Source organism: Nestor notabilis, unplaced genomic scaffold (genome assembly GCF_000696875.1).
Source record: "Nestor notabilis isolate BGI_N333 unplaced genomic scaffold, ASM69687v1 scaffold15816, whole genome shotgun sequence".
In the NCBI taxonomy this organism is placed as follows: Eukaryota; Metazoa; Chordata; class Aves; order Psittaciformes; family Psittacidae; genus Nestor; species Nestor notabilis.
Window position 1 is genome coordinate 12,267 of NW_009934456.1, and position 23,462 is coordinate 35,728.

Here is a 23,462-nt window from a genome sequence, read left to right on the forward strand (position 1 = left end):
GGGGATCACAGCCAGTAACTGGATGTTGTCATCAGAGAAGAGTAGATGGGTTGGAGAGGAACTGGAGAGCCAACTCAAACTGATTCAAGCAGAGACACTTTTCTTTTTTTCTTATTTCTTTTTTTCAAACTGCTGCCTCTTATGGAGATCAGGGCAAGGAAAGAAAATCATCTCCTTGCAACATCACGTAAATATGGTCTTTGGTGTGCTAAAGTGAGGTTAGAACCTAACTCATACTCCTTCTCTTGGTTACACTCTCCCCTTCCCCTGTGTTCTCTAGTGCATAGTGTTATCTTTTTGTTCCCTCTGCAAACCATCTATGCATGCCCTAGTTCTCTGCTGCTGCCTAGATGCCTCTTTCTGCTAGCTCAACACTTCTTCACGAGTGTTGTCCCCTGAGGCCAGCTCAGGGAAATTAACTGAATGAAGCCCAAGGAGGCTTTAGTTAGCTACTCTGATTTTCCTGACCTGCAGGGAAGCCATGGAAATGGTGCAGACAGTGGAGCAGCCCTGAGAAAACTCAAGTTTCATCTGAGGCTTACATGGTTCTCAGTAATACCCAACAGCATGATGCAATCTTCCTCACTCAAGGCGTGGCGGGCATGAGGAGGACTGAGTGCTTGCTTTGGGTCCCTCTTCTAGAGCAAACAAATACATTCTCCCTTCTACACATACACACACACACACACACCAGTGTATATAAAATATTTCCACTCCTTCCACTTACTGGGCACTCAGTAATATTTTGAGTCCACAGGCTCATGTTGGAGCTGTCTTCAATGGTGGTGCATCGCTTCTGCTTATTATCCCAGCCACAATAGGGGTCTCTGGCTCCTAGGCATTCCCTGCATGCGCAAAGAGAAAAGATTAAAGCTCTTTAAGACTGTCTAGCTCTAAAGACATGTATTCAAGTATAGTGCTTGTATATGACAGCTGTCAACTGCACCAAGGCACAGCAGAAGAAACAATTTCTTCTAAGCAGAGGTTTACCTGCTTGGAAGGGGAGAAGAGCTGAATAGAAGGGTGATAGGATACAAAGCAAATACCACTCATAGAAGCTGTAGATTAAAAATCAGTTCACTCCTCTCCAAGGAACTTTACAAATTTCAGTCAAAGAACACTTGTCATTGAGATATCTTTGTGCCACCATGTAATCACTCAGCAGGCCAAATCTCACACAAAGCAACCTCTGTGAGTATGTTTTCTGACACTGTGTCCATCCAAAGGGGTTAGACAAGCAGAATTAGCCAAAGGACCAGTAATAAAGGCTTTCTATTAGTCTTGGCCCTTGCTGGAACAATGGTTTCATTTATAATCCCAGCATCAAGATGTCAGTTTGGAAAAGTCACAGCAGAACATTATTTCTAAGCTTTTGGCTGCTTTGAACACTACCGTATTCATTTTCCTCCTGAATCCATATTTACAGGCTAAGTGTGTGTCCCCAACATGTGAGCTGCTAAAGAAAAATAAGCAGGGTTATTACTGACGTTAAACAGAGGTGGTCAGTTGCAGAATTAGTCTGAATCAATAAAATTCAGCTGTATTGGTAGTTCCCATAAGTTGCGTTCAACTTGTTAATTTTCATTAAAAACTGTAACAGTACAAGCCACATCATGGTTGGTGAAAGATGAAAAAGAAAGGACTAAACTTAAAAATATTTGCTACACTATTTTTTTATTCCAATGATCTATTCTCTTCTATCACAAAATGCTGACAGGATCTTTCCAGAAGTCCCAAATTATTCGAAAACTGTCTACTAGACAGCAGCAAGGGACCAAGAGCTAAAACTCAGTTCAAGAAGCCAAACAGGAGAGTAATAAAATTTATTTTAAGGGTAAGTATCAGTATGATAAATAAAACATCCAAAAAAAAAAAAAGAAGTAAAATGTAATGAGATGTGAACTGTCCCCTCCCAGAAATCTTTGAAATCCTATTAGCCTGTCATCAGCTGCAAATGAAAAGGCAAGTCCCTTAAGCACAGCTGAAAATACTCTATCACCTGTACTGACTCCACAGTGATTTGTCCCAAAGAAAACCCTAAATTGTTTCGCTGTCTGGTACCCATTGCTTTACATACATATATAGACACACATACATACGTAAATATAATATATTTATATTATTAGTTTCCAGTTTGCTCCTGCATGGCAGCTCCTACATTTCCTCTAACAAAGATTTCACACACAGGGTTGTAAGGAACATAAGTTCCTCTTTCATGCTTTAGGAAATGATGGTATCACATTTTTCCTTCAGCTGCTTTAGCACACACAAGGAAAAGGCAAAGACAATTATGTCCTAGCCCCAGGCAATAGAACATCAAATATTTGTCTAGAAAAGACTTGGGATCCTCGGTCCAAGCACACAGAAGGGACATGTACTGCTTTGCTCATTATTCTGGCTAAGGACCCCCACCCTGCTGTTTGGCAACCCACACTACCCTCACCCATGATGAGGGGCTGCAGCTGCATTCAGAGCTGCCTTTGCCGTCCAACAGCCCCTTAGCGAGGGTAGCACCCACTTAATTGTGAAGCAGGTCATCTACCCACCCTTTTGGCTGCTCGGCACTTAAGTAGGAAACGGGACAGTTCCTAGAGAGAAGAACAGAATCATAGAGTCGCTTAGGTTGGAAAAGACCATTATGACCATTGGGTGCAACTGTTAACCTAGCACTGCCAATTTAAGAGAAGCAACACGGGGTGGGGAAGAAAAAGAAAAAGTCCCTGCTTTTAGTTAGAGCTCCTTTTCGTCAGGCTTTCAGACCCTGACACCACATACGCGCTATTGTTTCCAACTACATGAAGCCATTTCACTGGGCACCCAGTGAGCTGAGAGAGGTCATTGTAATTCATAACAGAGAAGGCTGTTGTGAGCATCACCCTATTATGATACACATTTTCTCTGAATTTAATTTATAGGAGAACATGTGCTGCATAAATTCAGGAAATAATCTCCATATGTTCTGTGCTGCAGCCCTCAGCCACTCCGCAGGATGCAATATATCACAGTTAGGCACTGACCACTTTGCTGGCACTATCATAACGTATGTCATGTAGCTAATGCACTGCTCTTGGCTGAGAGCGGCAAGCTACAGATCCCTAACTGTCCACTCAATGAATCACAGCCTGAGGTCCCTTGCTGCCACCACTGACCCTCAGCTGACGGGCCATCAGCAACCGAGCTGCAGAGCTGCCAGAAGGCCATGATCCTGGGCCCCAGGAAAAGCCCAGTACAGCACTCGTTGATGGGGAGCTACGGCCATCCTGTGCTGTGCTGTCCCTCTGCACTGCATCCTGCGTGTAACGAATTCCTACCCAGGCCGGGCTCTGCTGCATTGTCAAAACGTGCACTCTGTAATTTAACAACCATCAAAGCCCAGGACTTCTCCCCATCTGACGGCAGGCCCTCCAAACCATTTGAAATCTAAAACAAAATAGATATGCTGTCTGCCTCCCTTAGGAGCCCACTCATCTGCCTCAACTCTGGCAAGAAACCTATTATAACAGTTGACAGCCATACACTGAAGGGTGAGGAGGAATGTATTTACTTACACAAAATTTGCTCCATTTTTTTCCTTTTGTAAGCAGAAAAAGCATTAAAATGTGCATTACTGCAAGAGAACAACATTTCTGGCAAGTACTTTAAGTGAACACTTCAAAATCCACCCTAATTTATATCCTTACAATATCTTCAGAATATATATCCCTATTTATGTCATTAAAAGATAAAACCACACTAGCAAACACACAGCAAAAGACAAAAAGACAAATATATGTATGCATACATGCATGCACAGATCGAAACAGTTCAGAAATAATACTGTCATTCTTAGTAGATCGGGAACCACTGTGTAGAAAATGTAAAGATATCACAGCATTTCCCTGTGCTCAGAACTCAAATAAATTGAAATGTTTATGGGTAAATACCATTTTGTATTATAAGAGCACTGAAAAGTGTCACACAGGCCACGGGACACAAAGTCTTGCAGGGCAGTATGTAAATACTGTTAAATAAGGTACAAATGAGTCTATGAACTATAATGAAATGCTGATGTTTCAAAGGCAATGGGACTTCTGCCACTGGCTCACTGGGGCAGATTTCATACCATGCATACAGGGGACACCACACTTAGGTCTCCTCAGTTGCAGGCTGGGAATGCCTCAAGGAACTAATGACACACTGTTGTCTCCCATCGTAATTCACACAGGTAGAAGGAAGACATTATCCCACACGACTACCCAAGCATAGCAGATTAACACTGGCTATATTAATGCTAATGACATAGCTAATGAAATCCCACAAAGTGGGATGCTTCTGGAAGTTAAAATGGTGATGATACCACATGACCCGTGCCCTCGTTCCTCACTGGCCATCTTAGTGCATTTGTTGAGGACTCAGGAGAATGCCTCTTGACGGATATCTAAGAGGTTGGATTTATTATGACAGGGCATTATTACCAATAGTGATTCACTTTAATTCACTGCCTCATAATAAATGTGCTATCTGAGGCATAAAGGCATACACTGAAATGCTCAATTGAAAAACAATTCCATTTGTATCTCCTATTCAAGGTATTTTTTCCTCCAGTTCCTTTTTCTCACTTACCAAGGACATTTGCATGAAAATAAGATCTTACTCAAGAGCTCACCTGCTGCCTGCTGTTTGGGAGCTGTAAGCCTCCCTGTTGTTGGCTGTTGCAATCATTTCTACAGCAGTGATCTGGGATAACAAAACGATTAAGACTCCAAGTGGGGAACTACCCACAGCCCATTGAAGTCAATGGAAACTCTTACCTACGACTCAAAAGAGTTTTTTATGGGGCCTTTGAAGCCTGGCAGAGCTGAACCTTCATGAATAGCATGTGCTGCAAAAAGGCTTCTGCTTCCAAGATGCTGGTCCTGCCCAAGATGCCCTTTTTTGTAATAGCCTAAATGATGTCTTTGTTCAGAATCTTCATTAAAGCTTAAACATTTGTAGTTCAAAAGGTTTTCATTCCTACTTTCATTTGCTCTGGGTCTAGATAACTTTATCTGTTGGTCATTTTCCCCTGAGAGTTAAAACTTTAGACTGTGTAATAAATGGATCATCAAATCAATAGAACCAGACCCAAGAGATTAGGCTTTGACAGACCAAAGGAAAGAAATAATTACTAGAGCTTATTCTCATTCTTACCACCAGACAGAAGACACACAAAAATGCCCTTTTGTACCAAAAGCCACAAAACTGTCATGCAGAGCATTCACACTTAAGAACTCTGCTTCTCTCATCTGCCAGGACATGCCTGCTCTCCCAGTTTTCATTCCCTCTCTTTTCATTTACCCCCTTCTCACTCCGTTTTGATGACTAAAAGCAAATAGGAAGGAAATGACAGGATGTGGTGATCTGCAGAGGCAGGGCTCTAGACCCAAAGACTGAGAAGCTCTGTTCCCAAACTGTGTTTTCACAAAACACTGCCACTGCGCCAGGAGAGGGTTCTGCACTTTTGCTGATGAGTTTGGAACCTGCAGTGACCATCATGTTCACCAGGGAGATATGATAACTGTCATAAGACCTAGTCCTTTAAACCCTCATGGGCATCACTAGGTAGTTCATTAGAGGCACAGAAATAGTAGCGCTATCAACCAGTGGGGTGAAAACATTTATAAGCTTGATCCTGTAAGGCACTGAGCAAAGCTCATTTGTGCTCAGCATCTCAGGAGCATGGGCAGCACAGGAGATCACCTTGATCCTTTGGGCAATAAGACCTCAGAATTTCACACTGTTTTGTTGCACTGTTTGAGCACTTAGCTTTAAGGGAACAGCACTTCGCAAACAATCAAGAGGTTTTAGCTGTGTCTGTTAGTTGCAAGCAAGCATGAGGCTGTGCTTGGCAGACAGGCATTTCCTGACAAGGTTAGCTTACTGTCCCCTTGCTATCAACCTGCAGAGGGGATGAACTAAACAAATAATCATATTAGCTTCCAGCGAACCAAATCATAATTACTGACAACCTCAAAAGCCTGTGCAAGGAAGAGCAGACTTCTGCCTTCCCTAAAGTCAGACGGCATGAAAAGAGAAGAGTAAGAATCAAAAGGATGTTCATGGCTTAAAAAAATAAGATTAGAAAGGGGAAAAAAGCACCAGACCTTCAAACAATCCCTCTAATTTTGATACCTTGAAAAATTCAAACTGCAGAGATGAGTTAGTGATCTGTACAAATCCATTATCTTTCCCCACTGAGAAGAGAAGCCAAGTGGAACTGAGCTGCTTTAGTCAGATGCTGGTCAAGTAGCAGCTTCATTTCTCAGCTGGTGAATACAACGTATTCCATGCCAGATGCTACTGCCCTTTCTGTAAGAAAGACAAGTAGCCGTGTACTTCAGAAGCAATTCATGGGCCTATTTCTGGAGCAGGGCACTACTCAGGAAGAGCATACTACAGCTCACAGGTACCACCACAGTGTGGGCTACAGTTGCTGTTAAACTGGACAAGGTCTGGTTTTTTGGCATTTGATATTGGATTCAGAGGCAGAGAAGCTGAAGTTTGTGTATGTTGTGTGTATGTGTGTGTAATTTATCACCCACACATGCCTAGCATCAGTGATTGCTGCTCTGCACATGATTTGTTTTGAATGCATAAATTAAAACCATGGTGTAAACGACCTCCAAAACTGAAGTCCATTTATGAGCCAAACACGTGCAACTTATTTGAAAGAAGCAGGGCACAGACAGAGGATTTTCAGAGGCTGTTTCATCTCATTTTCCTTTCCACATCAGGGACCTTGCCTTGCTAGTTTTCACCTCCTGCCCTACCGTTTTCAGTATCACTTTAACCGATTGTGGTTCATAGATTATGGCCTTGCACAATCTACACAACAAACTATTCAATTTCTTACTTTCTGACATCCCATTCCATCATCTTTTAGCAACAGTGACTTCTTTATTGGCTAGGTGTTCACTTTTATTTTTAAAGCTGTGAAATAAAACAACATTTCATTTATTCAAATATGAAGATTAATGCCATCCCAAGAAAAATTCTGATTAAATCTGGATTTATGTTTACATCAGTAAAGCACGTTATTAAAAAAAATGAATAAGCGTTCCTCTACAAACACTATTAGAAACTCTTGTCACTGTGCCAAACAAAACTGACCTCTAATAAAAACAAAAGTACAGAGGGCCTCTGACTACCAGTGATGGGATCAGTCATCCACAAGAAAACTCGGATACTATTAAAGCCCTAATGAAAGGAATAGCCAGAAGGAATTCCTGAATGTGGGGCATGTTTGTCTGGATTGCAAAGCACAAGGCTTTTGAGCCTTAAGAAAACATGCCCCCCAAGGCTGCCATATGGAAAGAGGCAGAGAGGACTAGACATCCTTTTGGAAAGGCAGCTTGGGCATATCAGTGCACTCAAGTGTTATTCCCTGTCTCTGCCCTGTGTCAGTCAGTGTCTGGAGGCAGCTGTCAGATTAAGATGTGCTCTGCTCCTGCATTTCTGCTCTGTGGTTGGAGATCTGAGACTTGTGTGTGAACATGGCAAATCCCTGTAGCCTGCTGGCATAGGTGGATACATGGAAAAGGATGGTGTAGGCAAGAGCAAACCCACTGCAAGAGATACAGACAGGTGTAGCTTCTGCAAGATGCTGATGATTTAAGAATATAAACTATGCAAAAAATGGGAATTTAGGAAAGGAAAGAAAGCTGCAAAGGCAGAAAACTTAGAAAGAAATGCAAGTGATGATGAAGAAACCTGAAAAGAGTCTACAGTTGTCACTCAGGCTGCACGAAGTAATCCATATTCAGCAGCTCTTTTGTACAAGCTGGATTTTGTTAAACTCTGGATGATTACCTTCTGCTCACCAAAATATAGATTCAACTAGACCCAGCCTTTGTAGATTAACGTATGTGGAAAAGGCAAATAAATTTTAGACCACTTACTGCACCCTAAGGATCTAACACATCTCTTGTCCAACGCAGGGCTATTTAGCATTGCATACGGGAGAAAATGGTCCTGCCCACATACTCTCCATTGCTTTTTCCAATGTAGTGATAAATATGCCATCAAACAATATCCATTCTACTTTTTAACAACGGACGTCACTTATGTAAATGGATATACTTGAAATCCAGCCCTACCCCTTTGCAGACTGCAGTGTTCCCATAGGTCTACAGTACTTGGCTATTTTGACATGTAAAAGACACCAGACAGTACAATATATGTTTTTCTACAACCAATATGTATTTTATGTACTTACATGTACTTAAATTTTAAACTTAATCAACAATAACAAATTTGCTCTGGCTCCAGATACTTCCTCCTCCCTGAACAGGTTAAACAGCACATGTCATAAAAAGTTGATGATGCATCTGTAGCAATATATTCATTCAGCATTAACACTGGATCCATTTGAGTTTTACACTGCAAATGCTGTCTGGAAGCTTGAGACATGAAGCAAACCAACCATTACAGCAGTAAGGCTGTAGACTCTTTGCCATGACGCTGAATATGGCCACTGCCTAGAACACAAATCTTATGACCTAATAGTAGCAAATTGCAAGAATTGATAGATGCAATGGATATCTGCCCTGGGGCTTGCTGGTAGCTTTAGTTATTAAACTTGTTTGTATAACAATAGCATCAATGTCATCCTAACATAACGCATTCCAAGAAAACTACTTGCTTTCCTGTCAGTCACACTGTGTTGAAACTAATTTCACATAGCCCACCTAGCAGGCTATGGTAATGGCTTTTAGACATCATTGATCTGAGCTAGCCTAAAGTCAGCCTGCTAGAGGTAAAAGGATCCATACACTAAACTGTTCCCAATCTTGCAAGCTAAGTCATGTTGGCAGTATGCTTTAAAAATAAGGAGCAAACTAAAGCCCTCAGCACATTTGACCTCCCTGTTTCTTCCTCCCTCCTAGCAAATTCAAAGCCCCCCAAAACAAATTGGCTACCTAGTCATGATAGTAAGGAGATGAAAGGCAGTGAGCCCTGAAATTAGCTGATTTTGACTGGCTTTTTCTGAAGCGACCTTCATCTGTTTCAAAAGCCACATAGATCTGGACTCTGGGTACTTCTAAATTCTCCTTCTGCCATAGTACCAATCACATGGGACAATTTAAATAGTTTGGAGCTGAAACTGGGAGCCTGAAAGTGTACAGGCAGCTTGAAATGAATGTAAAGCATGTCACCGGTTTGAGCATTTGATAGAAATGGGAAAAACTTTAATAATTCATCTGGTTCAGAGAAGAGCCCCGTTCCACTCTTTTATCCTGTGTCCTCTCTTTTTCAGTGATGCAAAAACCAGTAATCGCAGCACAGGCTTATTTCTCAAACTCAGCCTTTTGCTGGTTTCCCTACTGGCCCCACATTGCATTTCTCTCCTCACTGTTATTTGTGATTCCTTCATACTTAAATGCCATCTATAAAGTATGCTATTTTCTTTCTTCCATGCCATTAACGATAATGTCAAATAAGATGAAACTGAAAACCAATCTCTCTGGCACCTTACTGGAAGCATGCTCCTGCTCACTGAGTTACCGCTTACCCTTGCCTTATTTTTTTTCCAGTTTCAGACACACATGGCCACATCCCTTTCCCAGCCTATGCAAATGAAGCTCTTCAACTGCTATCCTGAAATCCAGGTTTCTTAGATCTGTACCATATCCTTGAACCTTAAAGGTCCGTATCCTGTAAATAGTGTGGATGTGCTTAACTTTACATATATAAACAGCTACATTACAGAAAATGGTAGTAATTGCCTGCTATAGCAGATGTAAATGTGTTTTCAGGATAGAGAAAACAGTATAATTTTCTACTTCTATTTAAAGAACACAGATCCATTTCATCTACCAAACTTCATTCTTTCCAAGAGCATGGTTCCTTTTGATGTCTTCATCGTCTGTCAGTGGGAGTCTCACTATTTACTTAAATGCAACCAGAATGCCAAACCAGATGTTTGGTGATTTATTCTTATGTATTATTGGATACGGTGGATGACAAAACATTGGGCTGAGCACTCTCCTTTTTGCCTGTGAAGTCTTCCAAAGCTTTTCAGCATTACTAGTGGTACAATAATTAGCTAATTCCCTTAATTTTGGAGAGGCCATATCAGCCAAAGCAGATGGAAATTGATGATTAGGCTGTATCACATCATTTTTGTAGGCTTTTACCTTTCCTTTTGCCTCTATTTTTAAAAGGATGTTTGAGACACTGGGCTTTTTTAAAAACTCTCTGGGAGAAGATTTTCAAAACAAAATCTGTGCCAGATTTTCAACAGTCTCAGCTCAGAAGAAGGGGTTGGGTTTTCAAGGTATTTGTTGAACAGTTTAGCCATCAATGTTTCCTGAGCATTTCCTCAGCAATCTACTGGATGCTGGGCTCCACTGAACAACAGTCTCTACTTCGTTCCCTTCCCTACCTCTTTTAACATATTCTCTCCTGTGCTTTTTAGCCAACAATAGTTCCTTGTTTGTCCTTCAAGGAACTACCGCCATTCTGATGAAGAGGTCAGAGGATTTCCAGCCCATATTCAACTCACTCTTTCCTCCAAATTGGGAAATGTTTAGATCTCTTTCCAGTCTGTATTATTCCTCCAATTAAGTTCCATAACAGTTTTACTCCTGAAATCTGGTAATCCTGTAATTCTGGTTTTGCAATCCTAAATTCAAGTGTTTCATTCCTTTGTTACAGAGGATTTTGCACCATAGAAGGAGTAAAGAAAAGAAGAAAATAACAATAACCACAAAAGCAATCCTTTGTGTGATATCTTAACCTCCTTAAAGTGTAGTGTGGACATCATATCAGGACCGTGCTTGAAGCTCCCGGTTTGCACTTTGGAGAGAAAAAGAAGGAAAAAAACTCTGCCTCTTTACTGCAGCTGCTGACCCTTTTCTTCCGAAAACTCCCTGAAGCCATTTCAGGAGTTACTCACCTATGTGTATTTAGTTGACTGATCACTGGCCCAGAGCTATTTAGAGGTGAACTGTGTTCCTCACACAGATCTCAAGTCAGCAAATAAGAGTACTTGTCAGCTGAGTCATTTCTGCTAGCTTTGCATTAAGCATCATGGCTGGAGGGGATGTATGGCAGAATTTAGTCCAACTAGGAGGGCAAAGGCTCAGCATCAATCAACAGCAAACTCCCTGCAACTGGGTCAACAAAGCAGGTGGAGTTCAAATGAGAACATGTCATAGCTGCGTACAAGAGGAACTGGCTCTCCACATAGCGTCGGAAGCAGGAGTATCTTCACTGTCATGAGGCTGACCTGATGTGGCACTCACACAACCTGATGGATAACTACACTTGAGCACAGTATGGCAGGGAGAGGACAGGCAAGCCAAACTATTCTCAGAATCACACTGTACATCCCAAACCTGCAACTTGCATGATGCAGACTGCAAATTTTATACAGAAAACTGGAGGGAGGAAGAATATCAACATAAAGTTCATTAAAATATGCTGATCAGGACAGGGAATGCAGAAAATGTGGATATTCAAGAGACCCTCAGGTCTCCTTTCCAAACACGTTTTCTTTTCCTTATTTGAATGTGTAATCAAACAATGGCTACAAAATCACTCCAATGGTGTTTCTGCCTCAGGGTTTCTGTCTGCTCAGAGGTCCACTCTTGTATTGCTGCAAAGGCACAATACAGAGAGATCACGAAGTGTTCCCTGCAACAACCAGCTTCATTTTCCTGTTTGATTGCAACAACCAGCTTCATTTTCCTGTTTGAAAAAACTAAACTACCCCTACAGATAGGCCCTGCCTGAAAATAATGCTCCAGAGCTGAAGTCTGCACCTCTCTGAAATTCAGATTCAGGATTTTGTTCAGACACATTCTAGAGATACAGTGGTGTCAGTGATAAAACTACAGTGCCCGGCTCTTCAGATATCCCTCCTCAAAGCCTGGGGGCAACTTGAGGTAAAAATCCAAGCTCATTTGAAAATTACAGGGAGGTTACAAAGATTTCAAAGCCATGCAAAATCCAGCAGCAAGCACAGCCAAGCTACCACCCTGCAAAGCAGCCTTCAAAACAAACGGCATGTTCAAAGGGCTTGTAAGATTTGCTCACATTGGACATTTTCCTAATCATCTCCAGCAAGAGTGGAGAACAGCAGCACTGAAGCACAGGAAAACACACACACAGTGCAAGGTCCCTGCAGCCAAGTCCAGCCTGTAAATCTGGGCAGCTGACATTACAGATGTCTTCCAGTTGCCCTGTTGCTAAGACTGGCTGTTCTGAAAAGACAGATTGAGGTAGGTCAGGGGGCACACACAAGACACTGCTCAGACACCTAAAATATATTGGGTCAACGAAGTACATCAAGACATGGGGCTGAGTTACTGGTCACCATTTAAGAGATTAAATTGGTGCCATGTCAATCAACAAACAGTAAAGAAGATGGCAGAAATCTTTTTCCCTTTCCATCTAATTTTTCCTCTGCCCATTTCTGAGCCTTAGTACCCAGGGTTTTAAAGCAACACAGCAGAAAAGATCGCTGGAGGGGATCAATGCCTGGATCAATGCTAGGATCAATTTTCTCTCGATACATGATTGACTGTTCCAGGGAGAAGTGAGAAGGCAGAGTGAAGTCAAGAGCTCTATGTCAGCAATCACAAACCTACATCAGCCCCCAGGGTGTAAAAAAGCTGCAAAGTTTCCTGATAACATAGGGTAGAGCCAAAGAAAACAAACAATGCTGTGGTATTCCTGCCTGGGAGGTGTAAATTCTCCATCACCTCCAAGCTTCTTGAGCCCCCATCAAAATGATTACATTATAAAAACTGCTGAAACCAGAGCTTTTCAGGGAGGCCAGTCAAGAAGTCACAGCATGACAAAAAAGTAAGCAGGGGGTGTTGTAGGGGTGGGAGCCCTTCTTTCCATGGTGGCTGTATATTGGCATGTATTAAACACAGACACAACAATAAGCAATAAATCACAGCCCAGGAGAAGTGCCAGGTGGAATGCACTGCAGGAAATTAAAACATCCTTCTCGATACAGTTCAGTATTGAAAGAAATACCAAGAAGGCCAAGTTGACTTATCACCTACATAGCCAGGATGCTAAGGGGAAACGGGTTCCAACATTTGCAGCTGAAAAAATTGCAGTTGATTAATTTCCTACCAAAATAAAAGCTAAGCTTAAAAAATAATATCACAAACAACCTTCCACACAAATAAATAAACAATGGCCTTCCTTGGCTTTCCTAAGTTTTTTTCTTTTTTCCCACCTTTTTTTCAAATGCACATTCTCTCCACAAGACTCAGCCATGGGGCAAAGGATCCATTGCAATGTACACAAGTATGCTACCTGGCCAGCACCAGAATTCAACAAATTCTGACCTCCCACATTGCTAAACATATGCACCCACTATACTGCCAGGAGAGCCTATCTTATGTACTTTGGTATTGCCCAGTGGCTGCCTTGAATTGCTTAAAATATCATAGAACTAGTTAGTGGAGGCAGAGGTTGAGTCTCCATCCCCCAAAGAGCTGGACCACTTCCTTATTTCATCGTAAAATGCCCTGAGAAAGTTTGTTTTACGAAAAAACAGCATTGGTACACAAGGTTCCCAGTAATATCAGCCAGGACTCAGTGCCATACAGTGCATAAAGGCTGCTTGTGGCCACCGGCAGACAAGGCAACCTCTTTGGAGCTGGGTTTTTGTTTTGCTGGGATAAGGTTATACTAGCACGGGACTGCCCTGAGGCCCTCAGGTCCTAAACAGATGGTGCTCCTGTGAGATGCCCCCAGCTGCCCTCCAGCCACTGCTGCTTTTTCCCTGATTCTCCCTTTTTTAGGCGGTTGAGCAAACCTCCACTGTTTGAGTTTTAACGGAAGTGTCAGACAAAGTACTTACGCAGGCTGAAACTGCGACATGATCTGTAAATTACTGGAAATCCAACCTCAAGATTAGGAAAAGAAAGAAAAGGAAGGACTCATTTCATTGAAACTGGATGTGGATACCCACATAAATATTCTCTAACTGAAAGTCACCAGGGTAGCCTGAAGAGGACAGCTGTTATGTCCTGCCTTTTTAAATCTCTGCTTTTAAGAGCTGTGAGGACAGGATGGCATTTTCCAGCTGTGGTTCTCTTTCTCTTACTAAACACTTTTGTGTCAGCCTGTCTATATAAGCAACTAAACCTTCACACATTAAACAATTCTGTGTCAAACTCGCAGCAATGATCAAGTTGCATTTTCTGAAAGGGACAATTAAGATGTTCACTGAAAATAGAAAAAGATGGCATTTTTGTATTCAGACATATTAATTTAGTACAAGCTGACAGATAAACTCTGTTTCTGAAAACAAAATGATGGTGACATTTTCTATACCAGTTTGGTTTTTTTTTGCAAGAGAACTGGGACGTCCTGCAATAGGCCATGAAAGAGGGAAACCATTTAGATGTTGCTAACAAAATCCTTCCTCGTCTAGCACAGAGGGCATCAGTTTTAGACAAAACTCACATCAAGGAAAGCAAAAGCAAGAGAGGAGAAGGAAGAGTATTTTTATGAGATGTAAACAAGCAATTACCCGCAGCAGACCACACTACAGACTCAGGGATATTTATTTGAGCATATGTCTCAATCAGTTGGTATCACACTATGCTTAAAGGAGGAATACCGTTCGGATGCAAAAAACTACTGCACACATTTTTGGGTGGAAAACTGCTCTGGAGCCAAGGCTGACAATTTAAAAAATGGTTTTTTTCCTACTTCCTTTAAAAGGTACAATCAAGGCATAGAATCTACCCAGGTGTAAGAGTTGTCACACATAGTTGACAGGAGCTATTGGTTTCCAAAAGCAATAACAAGTTGCCACACAGCCCAGCCCTGCCTCATCAGCCGTTTGAGAGGTGATCACTTGGATAAGCCAAGACAGGCTGGCTGCAACCCAAATTCAGAAACCTGCAGCCATACTGCCAATAAGAACCACCAGTAAAACACATGGAATTAATAAAAGCAACACTGAAATGTCAAGTTAAAAAAAAAAAAAATGTAGTATTGCCAAGCCTTCTTTGGTAAACATACAATTAATTTCTGATGAGGACTAATTAATATTTTAAAAAAAAAAAAAAACCAAAAACTGCTCATTCTCCTTGCTCCTGTCATGATTGTATCTATCAGAAGATGCACTTTCAACAGTGTCTTTTGTCTTGTAGTAATGAAAAAAGGCCCCCTAAACCAAATCAGACTGGAAGATGTTTCCCTGGTGTTTTCCTTTTTAACCTGAAGTGAAATATATCAGAGCTGTAAATTTGCTTACCCTTCTGTTCTGTACATGGAGCATCTCTCCAGAGGAATTTTTAGCACTCCATTATTTAAGCCCACAAAGAGTGACCTGTCGCTGTGCAGGATTTGGAGACTCTTGATTGCTTCCCGTTGTCCATCAGGGAGGATCTGCATTTCTTCTAAATAACAACTCCTCAGGCTCCTGTTAGTGGTAGAAAGGGCCTTCAAGATGGTGCCATACTCTAACAGAACAAGAAACAAGGCACAAGTAAATCTTGGAGGCATTGACTTCATTTCACACCTGCCTAAAGAGTAAAATATTACTGTCATCTTTACACAGCTGCTTTAAACCTAGTTTTGGTCACCTCCTGCCCATTGGTAGAGAGAGTTCCTACATCCTTACAACCCCCAGCAGTTCTCAGACATTACAGAAACTGCCTGTGACTGTGTTTCAATGGGAACCCGGAAGGATGTGAACCATCTGGAAAGTGACCACCTGGAAATGTTTCCAAGTTGGAGCACTGAGGCAGAAAATGAGTCTGGTCCCGTCACCAGTGAGTTATACAGCAAGGTGACCTGAGTTAGCAGGGATCATTTCTGGTGCCTTGAGTCTGTATTTCTTTAGGTTTATGGAGCAGATTGGTGTGATTTGATGCCATGACAAATGACAACTGATGCAGCAGCCCTGCTGGAAATCACAGAGGCCTCAGTAATAACTGCATGGGTCATGGATCTAATTGAGCCTCTTCCTGGAAGAAGCCATCTTGCCAGCTTGACAAGGGGATGTTATGGCATGAGCAGTGCATATAGATAAACATACATGTTTGTGTTCACGGTGTTCTTACCTAAACAATTCAAAGATCTGATAAACTGTGGGAGATTTATGATGGGGAAAAGGGGGCCGCCACACTATTTTTCACTAAAACCCCCAAGAAGTCTGTCAGCCCCAATTGTTCCTGAAGCTTAATCTTTCTATCCCAGTAACTTCTGTATTGGTGCCAAACTCAGCCAACCTCAGAGCTGGGGTTGGCTGCCATGAGATGTTTCTCCTTCACTTTGGAGGGCCTTAAGTGTGCAACAAGACTGAGGCCCAAGTTTGGGCTCATTTTGTTTCAGGACTAGGTTTGTGTTCAGGGCTGCCTCTGGGCAGGGCTGTTTCCTCTGAAGCATTTGACTGGTTTAAACATTTCAGGTCCTGCAGAGCTTACTCTTCAGTCACCTCTAACCAGGGCCAGAAATGAAATATGAATAAGGAGGCAAGGTATTGGCAGTGGACCTTTCTACACAAATGTAATGAGGCAGAAAGTATCTTGGCTTTCTCCTAGGCTTTGTAGCTGGGACTCCTCACTTAAAATATCAAGATATCATAACGGCAGAACCATGCTGTATTTTCATTTAAGTACATTCTTCTCATCATAATCAACGCTCATGACTGGACAATGGGAATGTTACTAGAAGACATCCAAAATGATCACTTTTGAAGTAAGTGGTGGTAAAAGTTAGATAAATTATGACATAGTCCTGGAAGGTGGTAACATGATTATGAGGCAATGACTCTGCATTCAGATGTGAGATTAAAGTAACACTTATGGAGGCAATCCATCTTACTCTAAAGCCAAAGCTTCTGCAATAGAGGATAACAACATTATGCCCATGAGGCTGGCCATATGCTCTGATTAATCAAACTATTTAATTTAACCTATATCATTAGTATGAATATGGGCTAAGACAACCATTTATAACACTTTGTCCTTCTCCAGCATCTTTCCTTTATCCAAGATATCTACACTTTTCAGAAGAGGCAATGTATCCTGCTAATTAGAGGATGGTAGTAGAAATCAAGAGGCTAAATCATATACTTAATTCTGCCACTGGCTCCCTATGCTACCACAAAAAAAGACTTGCCTCAGCTTCCCCATCTGCATTACATTTCAATGCATGACCATTCCCAAAAGCACTGGGAGTCATACACCAGTAGGCACACAGAAGTGCAAAGAAAGGCATAATTAAAACCTTGGGCAAGTCCAGAGGTTAAGTATTATTATTGCTTATTTAGAGATGAGTATGTCATAGTACAGAGAGGCAACTTACGTGCACACAAGCACAGAGCAGAAACCTTTGCTCTTCCCCACTGTAATGTATTAGCTTGACTAGTTGAAACATGCTTTTATAAAAGGGAGGAAAATGCTATTGTTGGTTTTAACTACAATGTAGATTTACGGTCTGTTCACTTGGGACTCTGCCTGAAGTCCTCCATCCTGCTTCTAATTTACTTATGCAAACTGACTTCCACACAATTTTGTGTCAAAATGATATCAAATGACAACTGTGTAATGGTGTCAAAACTGGGCTCCCAGGGCTGCTAAGTCTACGAGCAAGTGGAGGGAACCTTCTTAAGCCCTGATGCTCTTACCTGTTCCAATATACATCACGTGGTAGAGAGTATCCTTCCCCTGAACAATATCAACCACCAGTTTGGAAAAACGAATGCTGTCCTGAGTCACATACGGATCTACAGTCACTGGCTGCACGACATCATTCATCAGGAATAAGCGCTGCGCATCCTGCAGAACTCTCTCCGTCAGGTTCTCGTTAGGGCTGTCATCATTCAGCGTCCCACACTAAACATGGAAGATTGAACTTCAGCACCTGCATTTTCTCCCCGCTCCAGCAGCCCAAGACCAAACCCTGAAATTCTTCTGGAAAGCCATGTCCCGTTGATTTCCTGGGGAGGTGGGTCTGTGTGAGGGTCACAGGATCAGGCTCTTAGCCTTATCACAGGTCCTTAGCTTAGCTTTGGCCTGTAGCCCACTCTTTAAAAATGTTTCTCACAGCTGGTCCACTGACCAGCAGTGTGGTGTTTCATTCCCTTGGGACACCAGAAGGGCAAAAGGCATTAATAAACCAAGGAGAAAAAGAAAGAATTAAAACTAGCTGTAGAAAGACTTAAAGTCAGCAGTGGAAAGTTCTTGCGGTGATAAATCCTTGAAGTATCTCAAATAATCTTCAGTGTCTACCTGGCACCTCAGTCTGTACAATGCACAAAACCTAGAGGTTAAAAACTCTGACAAATGGGTTGGTTTTGTGTCAAAGAACCCAGCTCACCACAATGCTTTTTCCTGATGTGCTGCCATCTGACTAGACCCCTCTGGTTTAATGTGAAGCAAGGCAGGTTAGCCGCTAGCTCCCCCCTTCCCACACGCAGCTCTTCTATGCTCATAGTGAATGGCAGATCAAGCCGTGTCCATACATCTTCAAGCACCAAGAAGCGTACTGAAATAGGACTCAATGCCCTTGTCCATCCAGAATAGGGGGGAAGAAGAGTGCTCATCTCGTGTCTTTTAAACACCATCGTAAGTCCTATCAGGTAGATAGTGCATTTTAAAGCCTGAGTTTCTATCTCACACTTATCTCTAGAATTCAGCATTTTCAACAGCCAACGCAAGATTAAACTTTCCATGCAGTTTTGTGATCCATGTCAGTAGCCAGGGCTGGATCTTCACTCTTCCCCACCATGCCATGCATGGTGGGCAGACAATTTATTACTCCAGAAGACAGATGGGTGAGTGGTTATTTATCTTGCTCTAGGCTGTGGGAGTCAGTGGTATAACTAGAAATCTTGCCAACTCCCATACTCAGTTCATGGACAAATTCATTTCTCACTAAGCTCATACCCAAGTAATTTTGTTACACAAAAAACCCTACAGATTTCTTTCTCTTAATTTTGGGTCCAGGTGTTTCGGAAGAGAAGTTAGTATACAGCATATTAGGATGTTGATTTACAGCACTCCAGCTACAGTGCACAAATATCCCATGTGCATACTCTTGATATGCATCAAAGCAGCTCTGCAGTGTGGCTACCTTTCTCAGGTGCACCATGGAAAGCTTCTCTTACCAATGTGCTAAAATGAGTTGACAGAAATTCAGCTCGCCTTTACAGAATGAATACAGATCCTAATGGCTGGTGTACTAAGCCCTACAATATTTTGGAGCTTGTGTTAAACAGGTGAACAGGGTGATACTAATTCCCACCATGCATGAACATGCTCACTTTTTTATCAATTTAAACATCTTCCTGAGTAGCCAGACTAAGGAAACATCAGTGGGGATTTGGTGTGTCCTCAAGTGGGTTTTAATGTTTTTTTCTATTGCAATTCTTTTAGCTCATGACTTATCCCACATTCTAAAGAGTTTTTAAATCTCACTTCTGCTCTATCCAATACTTCTGGTTTACACCACTGTCTTGCTTTGGATGCTCTTCTCCCCACTCACTCTCCTTTCTAGAGCATCACTGAAGGAGTAGTCTCAATGGCAGGGAAATTTCTCATCAAGTCACAGATAATCCTTTTGGTCTATTGGCAGCCTGTGTGCTGACACAGCACCCCTCTGGTTTGGTTTTATTTTGTTTTGTTCTAATATCCTGATTATCTACATAGCCCTGATCCTCTATATCCTTCGGTATTTCTCCTTCCTCTCTGCAAGAAAAAAAAAATACTCTGGCATTCTTCCCTCATCTTCCTTTGTGAACACTGAGGCAAAAAAATTAGTTTAATTTTTTTCAATATCTGCCTCTTCTGTCACTAAATTACCCTTGTCATCTCCTGAAGGCCCTTCACTGACCTCTTGTTCCTCCTGTACTTGAAAAACATCTTAATCTCTTCTTGCAATCTTCCTTTTGTCTGCCACATACCTCCTTTTCCTTTGCTTATTTTACTCTGACCCTTTCCTTTCATGTTGCTGCTGCAATCTTTGCACTCCACATTTTATCTGATACTTTTTGCTACACGGAAACGCTTTCCAAAGTCTTTTTCTGTTCCTCCTGGGTTAGCCCCGCAAGGGACAGAAAGTCCTTGATTCTCAGTTCTTAGTCAACTGTAATATTCCCTTTAAAATAAAAATAAAGAAAAATAATAACGATTTTAAAAAATGATGTTTGGCACGGCTGGGCCTTCAGCAAAGCTTCGTTTCCTGGTTTTGAGTGCACCAAGCTGAGGGATGATCGAGAGCCCAAACCTGTTCCACCTTGTACAGGCAGAAGCCGCCACTCCGGTGCCATGAGGGTATTCAAGGGGAGAAATCAGGTTCCTCAGCAGGACGCCAAGCATGTTCCTGCTTGCACTGTGGACATGTCTCCCATCTGCTCTCACTGTGATTTCAGGTGACTGCGGAGTCCTTTTTGGAAAGTCCCTGGCATCACCAGCTTAGAGGCAGATGGCATTTGCAGGCAGCCTCAGCACCTTTGCCATCGTAAAGGAGAGCCAGATTCACACAATCGGGATGAAAGGATTCACCATGGGGAAGTGAGGACAGAAAGATAAGTCCATCCTCCCTAGGATTTCGTAAGTGGGAAGGGACTCAGCTGTGAAATCGGCTCATGCTTCAGAAGACTTGGGTTCAGTGGGGCTGTCACATGCATAATCTGCACCTCACTGCCTGAATCTGTACATAAAGCAACTGAAGTTGTTCTGTAATTTTCAAATTGGCCTTAGCTGATAATCCTGGAAAGGTGCTCATTCATAAAACTAAAGATTTTTAAGGTGAGACAGAACACCTGTGACCATCCTCATGTGCCCCCTTCTAGCAGTTACTGCTGCAAAATGTCCAAAACTTCTGGCTACTGTGTCTTGGAAAGACATCCGTCTTGCACTGAAACACTGTTACCCTTAGAGGCCCTAACAAGTGATGGAAAATTCATCACATCAAAACACAGCCACAGTGTTTAATTACCTTTCTTGTTTAAAAATACAGGTTGTCTCCACTCTAGTTTGTCTTTGTCCAGCTTCAGCTTTCAATCCTTCCCAATTTCGATGGGGACATGTGTCTACATCCCCTTGTGAGGATCACATTCTCAGAGTTCAAGTGTCAGTGATGAGCGTAACAGAGATCGAAATTATTCATTATCATAAGAAGTCTGAACATTCTTATTATTGGTAAAGCCATTCCATTTTTGCCACAAACCCCATGGTCCCAATAACATGTGGCAAGGCTTTCCAGAGACTAGAACACTCATAAATGTGGAGAAATACAATTTATCTGCACCATGGCTCTACCTGGACAAATGTTCACAAATGAACCCATTGGAGTGACAGAACGTAAAAGGGACTGGAGTAAGCTGGAGGGCAGCAGCAATACCTGGAAATTAGGGATGGGGTTTAACGTTGGCAGCCAGGCTGATCTTGGGTTTTCTTGGTAACGGAAAGGGCCATTAAATGCCTGAGTAATGGCACTCAAATTGAAGGCACACACTGCTGAGGCAGCTATGCTGTTTCTGGAAAAGGGGAGAAAAAAAAATCAATTTAATCATTAGAACATTGGCATTTTCATCATAACAGACATCAGGCTCCACTGAAATAAAACACATGTAAATTGCTGGGTAGATGTACAGTGATACCAATCTCATAGGCAGTAAAAATAAATAAATAAATTATAAAATGCAGAGGGTTTGCATGACAATTTTGAGAATGAATTTTAAGCTTGCTTTTAAAATGTCTGTGATTTAAGAGCCATGGAAGCAGTTTGGACAAGAAAGGTGAATGCAGTTTAATTTGCATGGATTGTGTCTGTTACATTTTAATTTTTTTTTAACAACTCGTCTATCTTCATTGGTTACAAACAACCTATTTTTTAATCTCTTGGTGTTTCTCAAGGTGAAATTTTGTTTTGTGTTCCAGAAATCTTCAGCTATAAAATATATCCCCTAATATTATATACCTGTAACATATATATAAATAAAATATGCACATGCATGCAGGGGAAGGGAAAGGGTGACACTGCGAACCAGGCTGGTTGTTACAGCAGCTCAGCATGCAAAATGGTCTTGCTAATACGTGTTTTCAATGATCACAGTTCTCTTCTTTGTGTTCCCAGCTGGGAATTGCATCTGTCTCAGGCAGACGGTTCACCATGCACGCACTAGCCAGGGGAGGCATGGCTAGGGAAATGCTGCTGTAGAAAAGACTCTTTGGAAGGGAATTTGTTTTAGGGATGCTCTGCTGCCTGGTCAGACTCACACACAGATCAGCTGGCCTTTGCTGTCCCATTTCAGTCATGGAGAGCCTTTTCTGGAAGGTCCTGAGCAGGATCAGCTCCTTTTACCTCAAAAGGGTTGGAGGGTGCTTCCCGGATGGTGAGGGCACCTCAGGGAAGCTGGCCCAAATAGGGACCTGTGCTATGTGGTAACCCAAAATTCAAAACTTCTCCCTGCTCTCCCCTTCCCCCCTGCCTCGTCTTTTTTTTTTTTTTTTTTTTTTTTTTTCTAAAGAAAAGAGCAACATTCAGAGAAAAAGATATCAGAATAAAACTAAAAATAGAGCTAGCACAAGAGACTGACTTGTCACAGTGCCTTTTAAATAACCCAAGCTCTGCTGTATGTATTTTTCTGCTAATTAAAGCAATTTGAATTCTCTGAAAAGAACACATTTTTTAAACTAAACCAATAATTACACTCTCTTGCACAAAAAAGAAAAAGCCTTGCTCCACAAACTCAGGCTGGAAAGCAGAAGAACAGATTCTTTCACAGCATATTTCTTCCAAGCAATACAACATCAGGAAGAGCTTCCTGCTTTGTCTTCTCATTCTCCACTCTGCCCCTGTCCCTTACATCCCCAGAGTGATGGAGTAGCTCACTTTGAACATGTCAAAGCAACACCAGGCAAACCTTTCTTCACTTTTGTCTGAACACTGCTGACGCAATGCATGCTCACAGACGGCAGCTCTTAGGGCCAAGCTAATGATGGATCATAAGTAGATGCCTTGAGGCACACATGGCAAAAAAAAAAGGGAGAATGAGAAAGAAATGAAAAAGGAAGAGAAAGAATATAACCCCACTGATCTAACAAAAACACATATTTTTTAATTATATTTTTACAGCCCTGCTAAGGACTCCACAGTTTAGCCCTTTCCCTTTGCTAGACTGGAGAAAGGAAAGAGGTTTTCCATTAAATATGTGGCCTGTTTTCCTTTCCATCTGTGGCCTGGCATATTTCCCATCCTTCACTATGAGAAGCTTGATCCCAGTCTCAAGCCAGTGACATCAACTTGTGCAGCTGGCTCCTCCGTTGTCCTGGTGAGAGGTGCAATCTCTTTTATTCCCGCCTCCTGCATCCTGTGATTAACTAGGTGGTTTAGAGAGTAAGTTAAGTTCAAGGAGATTTTAACATTGTCTTTACTACCGCCTAGAAAAATTTTAATAAAAATATCTTAAATATTTCATCAGCAGCTTCCCCAAAAAGCTCTCTTTCACT

General features: G+C 41.9%; 1 protein-coding gene across 1 annotated transcript in view; it reads right to left on the reverse strand.

The window, feature by feature from the left end:
- The window catches only part of SEMA5B (sema domain, seven thrombospondin repeats (type 1 and type 1-like), transmembrane domain (TM) and short cytoplasmic domain, (semaphorin) 5B), a gene marked incomplete at its 3' end in the record, with an annotated part of 103,930 nt that overhangs the window by 10,860 nt on the left and 69,608 nt on the right, over nt 1–23,462 (reverse strand). The window contains exons 8-11 of the mRNA XM_010017361.1: nt 21,352–21,487; nt 17,633–17,840; nt 15,254–15,461; nt 728–845 (exon numbers count right to left, since the gene is read on the reverse strand). Of these exons, the coding sequence (XP_010015663.1) occupies nt 728–845; nt 15,254–15,461; nt 17,633–17,840; nt 21,352–21,487 (670 nt within the window). The remainder of the gene's footprint in view (nt 1–727; nt 846–15,253; nt 15,462–17,632; nt 17,841–21,351; nt 21,488–23,462) is intronic.